At 37.1% G+C, this 13,351-nt stretch overlaps 3 protein-coding genes across 3 annotated transcripts; 1 reads left to right on the plus strand and 2 right to left on the minus strand.

The window, feature by feature from the left end:
• Positions 1-11: 11 nt before the first annotated feature.
• On the minus strand, positions 12-2,260 carry LOC105666377. Its single transcript, XM_012315330.3, has one exon. It carries the CDS (start codon positions 1,874-1,876, stop codon positions 962-964), a length of 915 nt encoding a protein of 304 aa, XP_012170720.1. The 5' UTR covers positions 1,877-2,260; the 3' UTR covers positions 12-961.
• Positions 2,261-2,527: 267 nt separating this feature from the next.
• On the plus strand, positions 2,528-4,368 carry LOC100643588 (venom serine carboxypeptidase). Its single transcript, XM_003400050.4, has 2 exons — positions 2,528-2,932; positions 3,070-4,368. Exons 1-2 carry the CDS (start codon positions 2,648-2,650, stop codon positions 4,189-4,191), a joined length of 1,407 nt encoding a protein of 468 aa, XP_003400098.2. The 5' UTR covers positions 2,528-2,647; the 3' UTR covers positions 4,192-4,368.
• A 92-nt stretch (positions 4,369-4,460) lies between these two features.
• On the minus strand, positions 4,461-5,979 carry LOC100643780 (lysosomal thioesterase PPT2 homolog). The gene is made up of 4 exons (XM_003400051.4): positions 5,612-5,979; positions 5,252-5,501; positions 5,065-5,183; positions 4,461-5,002 (listed from the first exon to the last, which is right to left on the minus strand). The coding sequence occupies exons 1-4, from the start codon at positions 5,759-5,761 to the stop codon at positions 4,649-4,651; spliced, it is 873 nt and encodes a 290-aa protein (XP_003400099.1). The 5' UTR covers positions 5,762-5,979; the 3' UTR covers positions 4,461-4,648.
• Between the last annotated feature and the right edge of the window lie 7,372 nt (positions 5,980-13,351).

The following is a 13,351-nucleotide window of genomic DNA, read 5'->3' on the forward strand; positions in this document are numbered from 1 at the left end:
AATCACACAAATTCAGTTATAAAGTAGTTTATTAGGCATTTTCTTACAGACAAAGATCTATTATGTTCTTTTTCTTTTTCTTTTTAGTTCAATAAATATATCAACTTCAAATCAACGCGGAATAAAATACATATATATTACGACGCGTATGTAGTAAATAAGGCTCAGACTCTTTAAACTAGATAACATATTGTTAGCTTTAAACTTTGTTACGAATTAAAAAAATATTAGTACAAACGTTAGAAAATGTGTGGTCTCGTAATTTCAACACACGTGTCATGGCTTTCCACACGCAACAATATGGAAAACATCGCGCGCGCGTTGGTTCTTGTGTAGCTAAAACATTTACAGAATCTTATACTCTGATAATTAGCAGCCATTGGTATTAAAAAGAAAATTGTAAAATATTTATAAAAATAAGCGCAGAATTCCCACCTACTTTCATCACACGTAAATATAATCATTATATCAACTATGATCATTTTACGAAATATACACAATAGTACAATTTTATTTAATATTCTAGTTTACATTATAAGTGTCTGATCGAGTAGACACGCTTATCTATAAGGAAAATGTGAGAAAAATTGTGGGAAAATCCATCAATTTTATTGCATGATATCTTTCCCTAGATAAGTTAAATGAACTAACAAGGAGATTGGTCTGAAAGAGAAAACTATAAAACAATACGGAGATTATTATGAATCATCATCCATAATCAACGATTACCGGTATTATCGATCGTATACGCACGTTTGTTATTGAACTTGCGGAATACCATCTCTAAAGCTTGGTATGTTTTATACTTTTTACTCTCGCTTATTTTTTAAAATTAGTCACTTTATATTTTCACGCAGTGTAGCAACAGCTGGCAATCATCAAAGTTCAACAATAGCATGGAATGAATACCTCATTATCAACATATTCTAAGCACTTAGTATTAGAATACTGTACACTTTTGCTATTGTTTACATAATTCCTTGCATTTCAATTTGAGTGCAATATTTTCCTGTTTCAGAAATTCAAATTCCTTTAATTTCTTCTGCAGCTCCTCGTTTCTTCTTTGTAAAATAACAATATCCTCTTGTAATCTTTCATTCTGTTCAATTAGGCTTTTTACTCTGTTGGAATCTTTACTAGGATGCATTTCATTGATTATGTCATCTGTTTGACACAGTAGGTGTTTAATAAGATTTGCTTGAGAATTAAAGTGCAGTTCTTGCATAGCTCTCAAAATTTTTGTGCTTTCCTGTTTTGTGGATATACTCACGATGTCCTTGATGGCATTAAGCAATGCAACAGGATCAATTTCTTTAGATTCTACTTTTCTAAGATCATAGGCTTTTGTTTTGTCTTTTGCAACTTCTATCTGAGAAGTTCCCTCTTTTGATGAATCAGATGGTCTGTTGTTTTCCTTAACAGATACATCTGGGGCCTGAGTATTTTCCTTATAATTTCCTGAACGTCGCATTTTATCCTTCATAATCACTTTGCTTTCAGAAATTTTTGCTTTTGTCTCCTTAATCTTTACTTTAGTATCATCTTTAACTACTTGTTCCTTTCCATCGCTTTTTACCTTATTTTCAATCGGTTTCAACTTACTGTCAACAAGCTTCTCTTTCCTTTCAGATATTCTTACTTTCATTTGTTGTTTTCTTGTGTCTTGATCAGGCAACTTTTTTAAATCTTTTGTATTTGGTTCCCTAGTAGTACATTGCTTTGTAATATGTACATTTTCTCCTTTGCCTTGTAGTGTATGTTGCAGAGGAGAAGATGTCGCATTCCTTGTTGTTACATGCCGATCCACTGGATAAGGATTTACAGTTTTAACGTCAGTAGACAATAATTCTAAGTCTTCTAGGAAAGAATCATTCATACTTCTGTAGTTTCTTTTACTTCAACAACAAATAAAATAATACTTTTGTGTATATATAAATATAACAGTGTTAGGAACTTTTATAGATTAATCCTTCAAATTCATTAATTACAAAAAATTTTTCTTGGAGTTCTCAATCATAGCAAGTATGAGAAAATATCACGAAATGTATCACAAAAGGTCGAAGGCTTCGATATGATTTTACACCATTTAATTGGAAGAAGCGTACAAATTTATTTACAATTTCACCATTATTTGTAACATGTTGTATTCAGACTTAAAAATAGTAACAGTTCTACATTAACCTTCAATTGTATTACAGAACACAAAGGCAATTCAAATTAACGTGTATTGGTTCAGTCAGCTGATACGTTAATATTCTCAAACGCCATCTACATAAATGTTAACAGTTTCAAGTAGCTCGAATTATATACTTAGTGCAGTTAGTAGCCATTTCATTATTTCTTATTTAATTTTGGATAATAGCTAAATTAAAAGAAATTCTTGAATATTCTTTTTAAGTCTAATTCCATATATAAATGCAAAATATGCTTAATTCAAATTTTACTATATTTTCGGAATTCGTAGATGTATCCCTACTCATTAAATGCATCACGTGATAGTAACATCTCCTATGTTGGTAATATTATCGCGCCGGTATATAAAGATGCACTGTGCATCGAAATATATATATCAATTGTGTTTCGATCACGTTCGGCTGCTGTTCGAAGGTCGTGTTTAGGATAGTTGCGATTAATCAGATAGAACACGATGGAAAAATTGGTGTTACTTGTACAAGTATTATTCATTGTTTCATTCGCAAGAGGATTTACAAATATTTATCCCAAACCAAAGAATTATCCGCTTCGCAATGAAGAAGATTGTGGTGCGCCTCTTTTCCTGACACCACTTATTGAAAGCGGTAAAGTAGATGAGGCCCGTAGTAAAGCTGCTGTACAACATAAAGATATGAACGATGTCAGTAGCTATTCTGGTTATTTAACTGTTAACAAACAATACAATTCGAACATGTTCTTTTGGTTCTTTCCGGCCTTGGTAAGTAATTTAATATTTTGAATTTTGTGAATAAAAAATAATTGCAGCTTTTAATGATTAAGTTTCTGATTATGCGTAACTTTCAAATAATAAATAAGAAAATGTATCTAAGAAATGCAAGGTTGGATTTTTTTTAGCATAATCCAAAGACTGCTCCTGTAGTGTTATGGCTACAAGGTGGCCCTGGAGCCACGTCCTTGTATGGCTTATTCTTGGAAAATGGCCCATTCATAGTTAAGGAAAATAAAACTCTTGAAATGCGTGAATACTCTTGGAACAAGTGTCATAATTTGATTTACATTGATAATCCAGTTGGCACTGGATTTAGTTTTACTGAGAATGCAAAAGGCTATGCTACTAATGAAACAGATGTGGGAAGGGATGTGCATACTGCCCTAGTCCAATTCTTTAAGTTATTCCCAGAACTTCAGACTAATGACTTTTATGTCACTGGTGAATCGTATGGAGGAAAATATGTACCAGCTGTATCTCATGCTATTAAAGATTATAACATCAAGGCACAGACAAAAATAAACTTAAAAGGTTTAGCAATTGGAAATGGATTGACTGATCCAGTGAATCAGTTGCAATATGGAGATTATTTGTATCAGATAGGTTTAGTTGATGCAAATGGCAGAAATCAAATCCATACATATGAAAAAAAGGGTAAAGATTTAATAAAGAAGGGGAAATATATAGAAGCCTTTAATTTGTTTGACGAACTTATTGATGGTGATTTAACCGAAGAACCTTCGTTGTTTAAAAATTTAACTGGTTTTGATTATTACTTTAATTTTTTGCATAATCATGATCCAAGTAATGATTCCAATTATATGCTACAATGGCTTCAAACAGCAGATATTAGAAAAACCATACATGTTGGCAATTTAACATTCAATATCGAATCTAAAGAAGTAGAAGAACATTTGAAGGGGGATATTATGCAGTCTATGGCAGTTCTAGTAGAAGATCTTGTTCAACATTATAGAGTTCTTATATACAATGGACAACTTGATATTATTGTGGCATATCCTTTGACAGAAAACTATATCCAAAACTTAAAATGGCCTGGGGCAGAAAAGTACAAAACAGCACAGAGAAAAGCATGGTATGTTGGAACTGAGTTAGCTGGGTATTCAAAGACTGTTGATAACTTGACAGAAGTCTTAGTAAGAAATGCTGGACACATGGTTCCTTCTGATCAGCCAAAATGGGCTCTTGATCTCATCACTCGTTTTACACACAATAAAAGATTCTAAGTAATTTAATTATCTTATCAATGATATGTGACAATTTACATCCTGCCTATATTTACTACATAGAATACCAGTTGTAGATCTAAATTAATAATTAGGTACTTAATGAATCTTCATGATATTTAACGATAATAAATCGTTTTGTATTGAAAAAGGTAGTAAACATTTATTAATGAAAAAGAATGTATATATACATTTATTATTGAACTGCCTTAATAAATAATTCTTCCTGATTGTAGTTATAAGGTACTAAATATTTTTTGTGTTGAAACATTATAAATATATTTATTACGCGTTCGTCTTTAGAAAATTATCTTCATGTGGAAAATTATGTAATAGGATGATATTCACATGATAAATATAATGAGTACATTTAATATTGTTTGAAGATCTTCGATCTTTGGAATTTTCTTTATATTATGTAGTAAAAATTAATTATCTAATGTACAATAAGATTAAATTAATCTAAGTATGGCAGTAAAAAATCATCTACTATAGATACGTTTTTGTGCCACTCATAATGGGGGACATTTGGAACTGTGATAAGAACAAGTCTTCCGCTTTCATCTAATGTTTTCAGTCCAATTAAATCATCCTTATAAATACGTCGATCACGCATATCTATCACAGTTTCGTTAACGTCGTAGTATCCGAAATGGCTACTTTGCCACGGGGTAATAACACCATCCTCGGGTCCTCCAACAAGCACCATACGTTCTAATTTGGTGAGACCTTGTTTGTACATTGGCATTTTCGTCGAATTTTTCTCATTGTTCACGTATGGAAGAAATGTACTATATTTGTAATACAATTCCTATAAAAGAAGGGTAAAATACAATTTACGGAACTATTAACGAGTCGTTTATATATACTAACTTGATGATGAGGATCATTCCAATAGTTCCCAATACTGGTGTGTTGCCCGATTTTTGAATAGAATAATTCATAGGCAGTTTGGCATACCAAATTAGGAAAGAATAAATGCAAAAATTGAGCTGCAAGAGAATACGCAATTTGAAACGGTAATTTCTTTGTCTTTCTTCATGGCACTGAGGTCACCTACTTCCGTATTGTCCAGCTTGTGGTGAGCTTAAGGAAATGAAATTTCTAACGTTGTGACCGGGAAACCTTTGCAGTATCGTTCTAGCTAATAAACCACCCTGACTGTAACCGACTAAATTTATTCCCTCGGGAAATGCAGCGCCCACAGATATAACATCCATGCCTATTTCTTCCACTTGGTGCCACATTGATTCCAGACTACTCCATCCAGCGTATCTTGGAGTATTATAAATCTGTGTCCCTGGATGCATCTAAAATTAATAATCGTTTTAAGCACAGTGGAAAATCATATTTACCGCTAAATTTATACAGACGCGACATCTACAACTTTCTTTGTTTTGTATTTGATTTATGTACTTACTTCTTGGATTCTGTTACTAATAAGTTCCATACTGTCGCTTCCAGTGAGCACTCCATGGATAACGACCACGGCATGATAACATTCGACGCCATTATTGAGAAGAGATAAAAATAAAATAACAATAAAGCTACTATAATATACGGTAGCCATTAGTGACAGATGAGTGAGGCTAGATACGTATTGTCAAGAATATCATATCATGTTCACTTCAGATCCGTTTTCCATCGAAACGATAAGATTTTGAGATAACCAGAAGCAACTGTTACTTATTCGGGATCGTACCTTTTGATTGGATCAGCGCTTTTTTTTACCATTGGTCCGTCACTTTATTAAGGTAGAGACTATATAATCGATTTTACGAGCGACGCGTCGCGACGCCTTTTGTAAGGAAAGAAGAACAACATCTGTGCTCCATTGAGAACGAAGGAATTTCATTTATCGACGATGGCTCTTATGTTTTCATGAATGGCGAAAGCAAAGATTAGAGTTAATTTCTGTACCCTAAAAGTTCATAATCAGTGCAAATGGTATCACTAAACATTCTTTGTTTCTTTCTTTTTAAGAACATTAACATTCTTTTTATTGCTTCCTTTTTATTCGAATTTGGGTTCGAAGATGGTACTTGAAATAAATTCTGATTGTGAGTGAAGTTTATTATCACCACCGAATGATGATGGAGGTGTAACAACCAGTGATCAACTTTGATCGATAGACCAGAGTCAATAACAGTGAAAGGAATTCAATTGCATTCTGAAATAACGTGTTACAGAATGTGGCCCCTAATCCTTTTGCAGCTGTATGGAAGGTTGCTGGGCACGTGACATTTCCCGTGCTTCCACCATATATCACCGTGGTCTGACATCACCCTTAGTTGGCATACGAAACTCATGCCTTAGAGGATGAACGCCTGCCGCATTGTTTCGGCCAACGTCATTCTCGATTATCACGCTTTCACTTCGCAAAGAGACCTTTGTCACCATCGAAGAACATCGTAGCAATTTTGCGAAGCAAACTTACATCTCTTCAGGGATTCTCTAATGCATTCATATCGATTTGCTAAATTATATACTAACGTCATGAAGAAAACAAGAAATGAATAAGAGATAACATACCATGACTATATTTTAGAACTTTTAGATTTTTATTATTAAGCTAGTACTTGCTTATTATGGAAATACAAATATCTATAGTGAAAAGTAATAAAATGAGAAAGGGACAGATATCCTCTTTGGCTTAAGAAATTAGAACGTTGTACAACAATTTAACCGGAAGGAATACTTGGAAATGAACCGTGCTTACGTATTTCTGATGTCGCACACTAGCACTAATCGAGTCCCCAGAAGCTTTGAAACTACCAACGTTTCTTTCTCTCGCTGAAGAGGAAATGAAACGAAGGGGAAAGAGAACGAGAAGAGAGGAAAGACGACCAATCCAATTCCACGCTCAAACCCGACCATCGTGATGGCGGAGGGTGGCGAAAAAACGCAGCCACGCCAGAGCGCAAGGCGAGCGTAGGTCTCGGAGCTTTTTTGCGTTTAATCAAGGATATTCGCGGTCGGCTGACTCGCTATTTTAGTCCACCAAGTGCTAACCGAACCGCGCAACCACCAGCGGCGACTATATCGCAGGAAGTGGATGAAGGAATCTCCGTCCTTTGACCTTTCAGGCACGCTCCTATTTATCTTCTATAATTCGACATGCATTTTCTCTTATTTTTCTTATGAAGCCATTTAGAAATTATGAAATACTTCGATATCCCTAAAATTAAAGGAAATAGATATAATTAAAATGTCTTTTACGCAATGGAAATTTTATACGAGTTTAAATGTTCTTTAGTAAAGAATTAGAATACTTTTCGTATTTCGATAAAGGGATTACAGAGATTATCGTATTATGTGGGATATTATTTAATGAAAATATGTTTGATGACGAATCGCTGCGCGGAGCATTAAAACATTTCAAGAAGTTGCACCATCTCTGCAATGATAATTCATACGCATTCGTCTGCACGTGAAGGTAGTAATTCAGCTTCCGGTTTTGTAAATTCAAATGTAGACAACGATGCACGACGAACGAACAGTGCCACCGCACTAATATTTGCAAAAATATGCAGGGACTGCCGCATAGTGGTTATGTTTTTCATCTCTATGCTGTCTTTATTCAGTTATGAAAATAAAAAGGACTAACAAAATAACGTTCTTCATCCTCCTCTATATAAAAAACAAAAATGAAAGAAGGCACCATAAAACGCATGACTTTCTATTCTCATTCTTTTTTTAAACAAAATGTTAAATCAAATGATTTAGAGAGAGTCGATAAGAACGTGTGATTACAATCGTTCGATTTTTGTTACGTACCATTCAATTTTCGAGTGAACGTTTTTCCTTCAGTAGTCGCCAAGAGGAATCATAGATCCTCTTCATCCAAGAATCGACTCGAGAACCTGTTTAAGGCCACCCTCTGGCTCAGTAAGTACAGAGGCGGGAGAGAAGACGAAGTGGGTGGTACGGTGTCGGAGGAACGGCCGGGAGATTAGCGTTAATTACAGAGTTGAGCCGTTCCGGGGTTGGGACGGGTGCGAGGTATTTGTCACTCGGCACCGCTCTCGACTCCTGTTCCTCGTTCTGAATATTAATAACCCCGCGCCATCCTTCGCCACCCCCTCTTTCGTTCCGCTCTCTCCTCCTCTCACCTCTCGTTTTACGACATCCGATGAATTGCGCGGCAGGCAACGCTACTCATTATGCTGACTGCTTGATTTCATCACCGTCACCGTTACGAAAAATTAATTGCTCCTTGATCGGGGAGAATAAAGATCAGCTTGCAGATTTTGATCAATTTCCAACGTCTGCCGTTCTTTTATAAATACGGTTGGCAGACATAATTTTCCTTCTATTTCCTTGTAATAATATATTGTTCGTATTATTGGAAACTGTTCACCCAAGACAGTCTCCTCCCTTCTGTCACGGCGTTTTCCAAAAATTGAAGGATGGTACCATCGACTCTACGGGTTAGCCCCTTCCACGTAACACGTCGATCAATCGATATCATCTTCTCTCGTCCTTTCTGCGGTTGGTCCCTCGATGGCGGTCCCATTCCCGCGCAAAACGTTCAGATATTCAAAGTCGGGGAATAGTTTATTCATGGCCGGCTCGGAGAACTTAGAAAGATATTGGAAGCGGCCCAGGAGAGGGTAAAAGATAGAAAAAGAGACGGCGGAAGGTGGAAAAACTGAGCGAAGAAGCGAGAGAAGATGAGAGAGAGGAGACGATATTGGTCGGACGGAAGTGTCCCCTCGGGGAAACGAGAAAACGGGAGGAGCGTCGTCTCTTCCCCGATCCGATAAAGCGAAAGAGGGACCCCCTTGTGGCACGACCACCACTCCTACGCGTTGACCCACGTGACAGCGAGCCCGCCAATAAAATTCAAATAAACTCCACTGTGCATACTAAATTATCACATCTTCCATTACCCGACCGCGTGCTCATCCCCAAACAGCTTCCACCCGGTCCCGGGGAAACGTTTCAGCGTCGTGTCGAAATTCCAATATTTTCGACTTTCAGCCAAGATGGGAAATAGCTCGTAATACGTCTCGAAGAAAACAGAATATCGATTTCAAAACGTTATAACCGATTTAATACCGAAGAAAATGCGTTAAGTCTACCAGAGGGCTTATCGTTTGCACCGAGATATCCCGTTTAATTGATTGCTCGTCGACCAGAACTTAATCTGTTTTGTTGGTCTGGTCGACGGAAAACTGGTAGATTTACGGATCGACAAAGTCTTTCGAGTTTTAAAGAAGATTAAAAAGGATGAACATTCGATTATACGTAGTGTATCGCGTCAAAACGTAACGCCTTCGAAATGTCATTAATCCGATGTTGGATACTTGCCGAGAAAACGGGAATGACTCGTCCAAGGGGGTGCAACGACGCTGACGAAGGGACGCTGAGGTCAGGTGGTCTTTCCCAGGAACGCCCCAGATTTCAACATTACTCAAGTAGGATCAACCTGCCAGGAAGAAGGCCATTGTTCGCTTTTCCGCTGTTGAGTTTCCTTCCACATCGCCGATACACCATCCGCGATCGTTCGACCATTCAAACGCATGACATTTTTTTTCTTCAGTTCGTATGAAACACTATCGAACATTTCGAACAAGAAAGCAAACATTTTTCGAGATTTTTCCAAGTGTATTCCAGATGTCTACAGTGGAAAATTTAATCTGTCGAGTAAAACGTCGAATTTTCGCCAGGAAGTGTATATTGCAGTAATTTCCTGGATTTTTGCCGCGAAAGAATAAACGCGTTAAATGCGCACGGGAATTAACCAAACGAAGTTTCCACTGTGTAAAACAATTAGTAACTTAGCTGTGCCTCTATTCTCCCTATCAGCTTGTCTACGCCCTGACTATTAGTATAATCGCTAGAGGCTACGACCCTTAGCTGCTACCCTCGAGCGATTCACTTTAATTCTTAGCAAGTTAGAGTCATTTCTTCCCCTCCCGTCTACGATCTTGCGCGACTTTGCGTTTTGTTCGGTTTTCTCTGGAATTCTCGGAACCTCTCGAACCAACCATTAAACTGCATCAAGTGTTTTTTATTACCTTTCGGAAGAATCTTGATAGCAAAAAATTGTCCGAGCGTTTTATCCTCGTTACATTTTCTTCCTTTTTCTGCTTTTTGTACTAGTTAACCTTTTTTACTTTGGTTGTTACCTGAGATTTACTTTTTTATGCTAACTCTACAGAGATGCTATGAAAAAAGCACAAATTTATACACCGTAGTTCAGAGAATCGCATATCTTTTAATTTTCAATGCTTAAGAATTTATTTCAATTAATATTACAGTCCAAGAACACGTGTAAATATTACAGTTTTTCCTAGGACAATTAGAACGACGATTTTCCGTTTTGTGTTTCGTCACGTTGAGAATAAATGTAGCGTTCAGCTGCGTGTCTAATTGATTTCGGCCCCAGTGTTGGGGCTGCGCTACGATAGCGTCGGGGGTGAGTTTCGGACGTCGAACCACCCCTTTGCATTATGGATGCACCTGATTTCACACTTGTTCGTTCGCACTGGCAAACTCCTCCGCCCCCATAACGTCTCCATCGATATAAACGGGCCGCAATTTGCTGGCCCATTGTAAACCGCCCCTTTCACCTCTATTCATGGGTAATAAATCCTGGTTCCGGGATATATGGCAAATTTATGTTTACGAAAGCTATGGGCGAAAGAATGGTACGGGCGTATCATCTACAATCTGTCGTAACCATCGTTGCAGATCTGTATACTTTTTTGGATATTTTAGGTTGAATTTAAAAATCATCTTCGTAAACATTGTTATTCGTATTATACTTATTATTAGAGATTTTTAGATTTCTCTGTAATAAAATATTCTCTTTTAGTCACCAAGTGACATAAAAATCAGAAAATCGATAAAAATAAACTTATCATATTTTTCCCATATGGTCTTCATATGCAAAAGTATATAAAATATCTGAAGTATAGTACTTGTTGCAATATTCAGTAAATGAAATGAATCTCTGTTTAGATCCCATTCTTCTAGTTATGTTCATAAAATATGAATTTGCATAAATATAGTAGTAATTTGATTATCATATTTGTCAATAAATGAAGTTTACGATAATAATCACGGTTCCAAGAGACTTGATTTAGCAATTAGGTATCGTTTTGAGCGTATTGTATTAACTGGACGTTCGAAATTGACCGTGTGACATGCTCGTAATCCATGCCACGTGTCATCAATGACGATAGGGCGTCGTTTTACACCCCTCGAATCTATCCACGTCTTTTCTGTTCCCGCAAAATCCACTTGAATAACTGGTTAGATCATCTATTCGTTCGTTACTAATCATTCAGTAGCAATTTGTTCAGTTGCCGAGATTAGAAAGCGACTTGAAAGCAATGCTAATTCATTCCGTCCTCGCTGCTTTCTAATTTGAGATTCACCCTCTTCGACCCCGTAGTTATTGCTCTATATACGCTTTATATCAGCATAATGAACATCGATCGGATCATTTGAATTGCTTGTATCTGATTTTTTTAAATTTGGGTTTGAAACAATCAGTATATAAAACGTATATTTCTTAAATTTATCCTGAGGCTTATGATATAATTGCGGTAAATAAATACAGAAAAAGAATTCATCTGTTCGTCATTTTTTCAAGACTTTCAATAGTTTATAAAATAATTAGTAAGAATTATGTATCTATTTAACACCTTCAAACTTTGATCATAAGATAACTGAAATTTTTCTAGAATATTTATTGTTATTCTGTAATTGTCTAAACAAAAAGACACAGTCGATCAAACACAAAGATAGAATAGAATATAGAATATCTATTAAGAATATTTTTACCATTGGTCCAAACCTCTCAGGCAAACGAAACCAAAGTAGATCGGGGCTTTATATAGGCAGATACGCGAAAACGGTAAAAAGGACATCCGTAGTCTAACATATGGCTGGCGAAATTGCCGACGGGGTGGCGGTAACAATATTTACAGAAGGCTCGGCTAACTCCCCGGTGTTTTGTTAAGACTGCACACCGCACGCTGCCGCAGCCCCGGGGCAGGGGTGTCACTTTACCCCGATAATCCTCCGTAATACTCTTTAGCGATCCATAATATTAAGTCTCACATCCAATTTCTATGGACTTACACCTTGTTCGCGGCGATTACCATTTTGATTGCGACCTCCTCTGCCAAGTCTTCCTCTTAGCTTTGCACCTTTCAGCTATATCGCTTCAGTCATCTTTGAAATTCCAGGAAGAAAGATATTCTTCGAAAAGAAGAAAAATTCAACCTAAAATAATTTCACCCTATCATTTACGTATTTATTCTCAGAAAAATTTTACTACAGGTAATCAATTAACATCTGGATGTCTGAAATAAATTACAAAGCGAACGGATCTCTAATAATTTACAGCACGAGCACCCTCCGCGAGGATAGACAAAGTATACGCACGAACGTCCACTATGATCAACGAGTTTTCCGAATGTTACTCGTCGAAATGGCCGGGATTTTCGTTCGTGCCGTGGACGAGAATGCCCAGTGGAATCGCGTGTAATCGCCATACGCAGTGCACGCGTGCACGAAAATTGGGGTCGCGTTCTCCGTGTGACTCGCGAAACACCGAACGCCAGGGGGTGGTTCTGCGTATTTGCTTTAGAACTCGACAATCACGTCGAGGGTGGTCCAAGCCTGGCAGACTGCGATCCGGATTACCGAGATCATAATCAGCCAATCACTGGTACAGTGCAGTAAGGTGTCAAATGTCAACTCCTGCGGGACGTGGATTGATTTCTTTCGTTGATCCGTTAGGGTTGATTTCGAGGCACCGGTGTATATTCGTCGACATTCGATTCTAATAAGATTCCGTTCGAAAGGGAACGGATAAATTGAATTTGTCTTGGTACGCTTGAAACTGTCACCGTTTGAGAACGAGGAAGTTCGACCTTCTAGACTGGTGAGCATTAACTCTGCGGAAGCGGATGCGGAGACAAAGTGGCTCAGCGAGTTACCATTATAGCGCCGCAATACCGAGCACGCCGAGAGTTGGTGGGTATAAAGGAAACATTCGTGCACCTGCGAAATCTCTATTTACAGGAATGCATCTTATGCGGTGGAGAAACACGTACGATTATATTATTAATTTTAACCTTGCTATGGCCTTCGAATTTATCCTCCAAGCACTAGTAATAATTACATTATGTCCAGAAGA

The sequence above is a fragment of the Bombus terrestris genome, chromosome 13, assembly GCF_910591885.1.
Source record: "Bombus terrestris chromosome 13, iyBomTerr1.2, whole genome shotgun sequence".
Lineage (NCBI taxonomy): Eukaryota > Metazoa > Arthropoda > Insecta > Hymenoptera > Apidae > Bombus > Bombus terrestris.

Excerpts from the sequence above, each read along its gene's own strand:
- LOC105666377 (XM_012315330.3), bottom strand. The coding sequence starts at position 1,876 with ATGAATGATTCTTTCCTAGAAGACTTAGAATTATTGTCTACTGACGTT.
- LOC100643588 (XM_003400050.4), top strand. The coding sequence starts at position 2,648 with ATGGAAAAATTGGTGTTACTTGTACAAGTATTATTCATTGTTTCATTC. Across the intron at positions 2,933-3,069 it reads TTTGGTTCTTTCCGGCCTTG|CATAATCCAAAGACTGCTCC; the intron begins GTAAGTAATTTA and ends GATTTTTTTTAG.
- LOC100643780 (XM_003400051.4), bottom strand. The coding sequence starts at position 5,761 with ATGGCTACCGTATATTATAGTAGCTTTATTGTTATTTTATTTTTATCT. Across the intron at positions 5,502-5,611 it reads TTAGTAACAGAATCCAAGAA|ATGCATCCAGGGACACAGAT; the intron begins GTAAGTACATAA and ends TATTAATTTTAG. Across the intron at positions 5,003-5,064 it reads GGAATGATCCTCATCATCAA|GAATTGTATTACAAATATAG; the intron begins GTTAGTATATAT and ends CTTCTTTTATAG.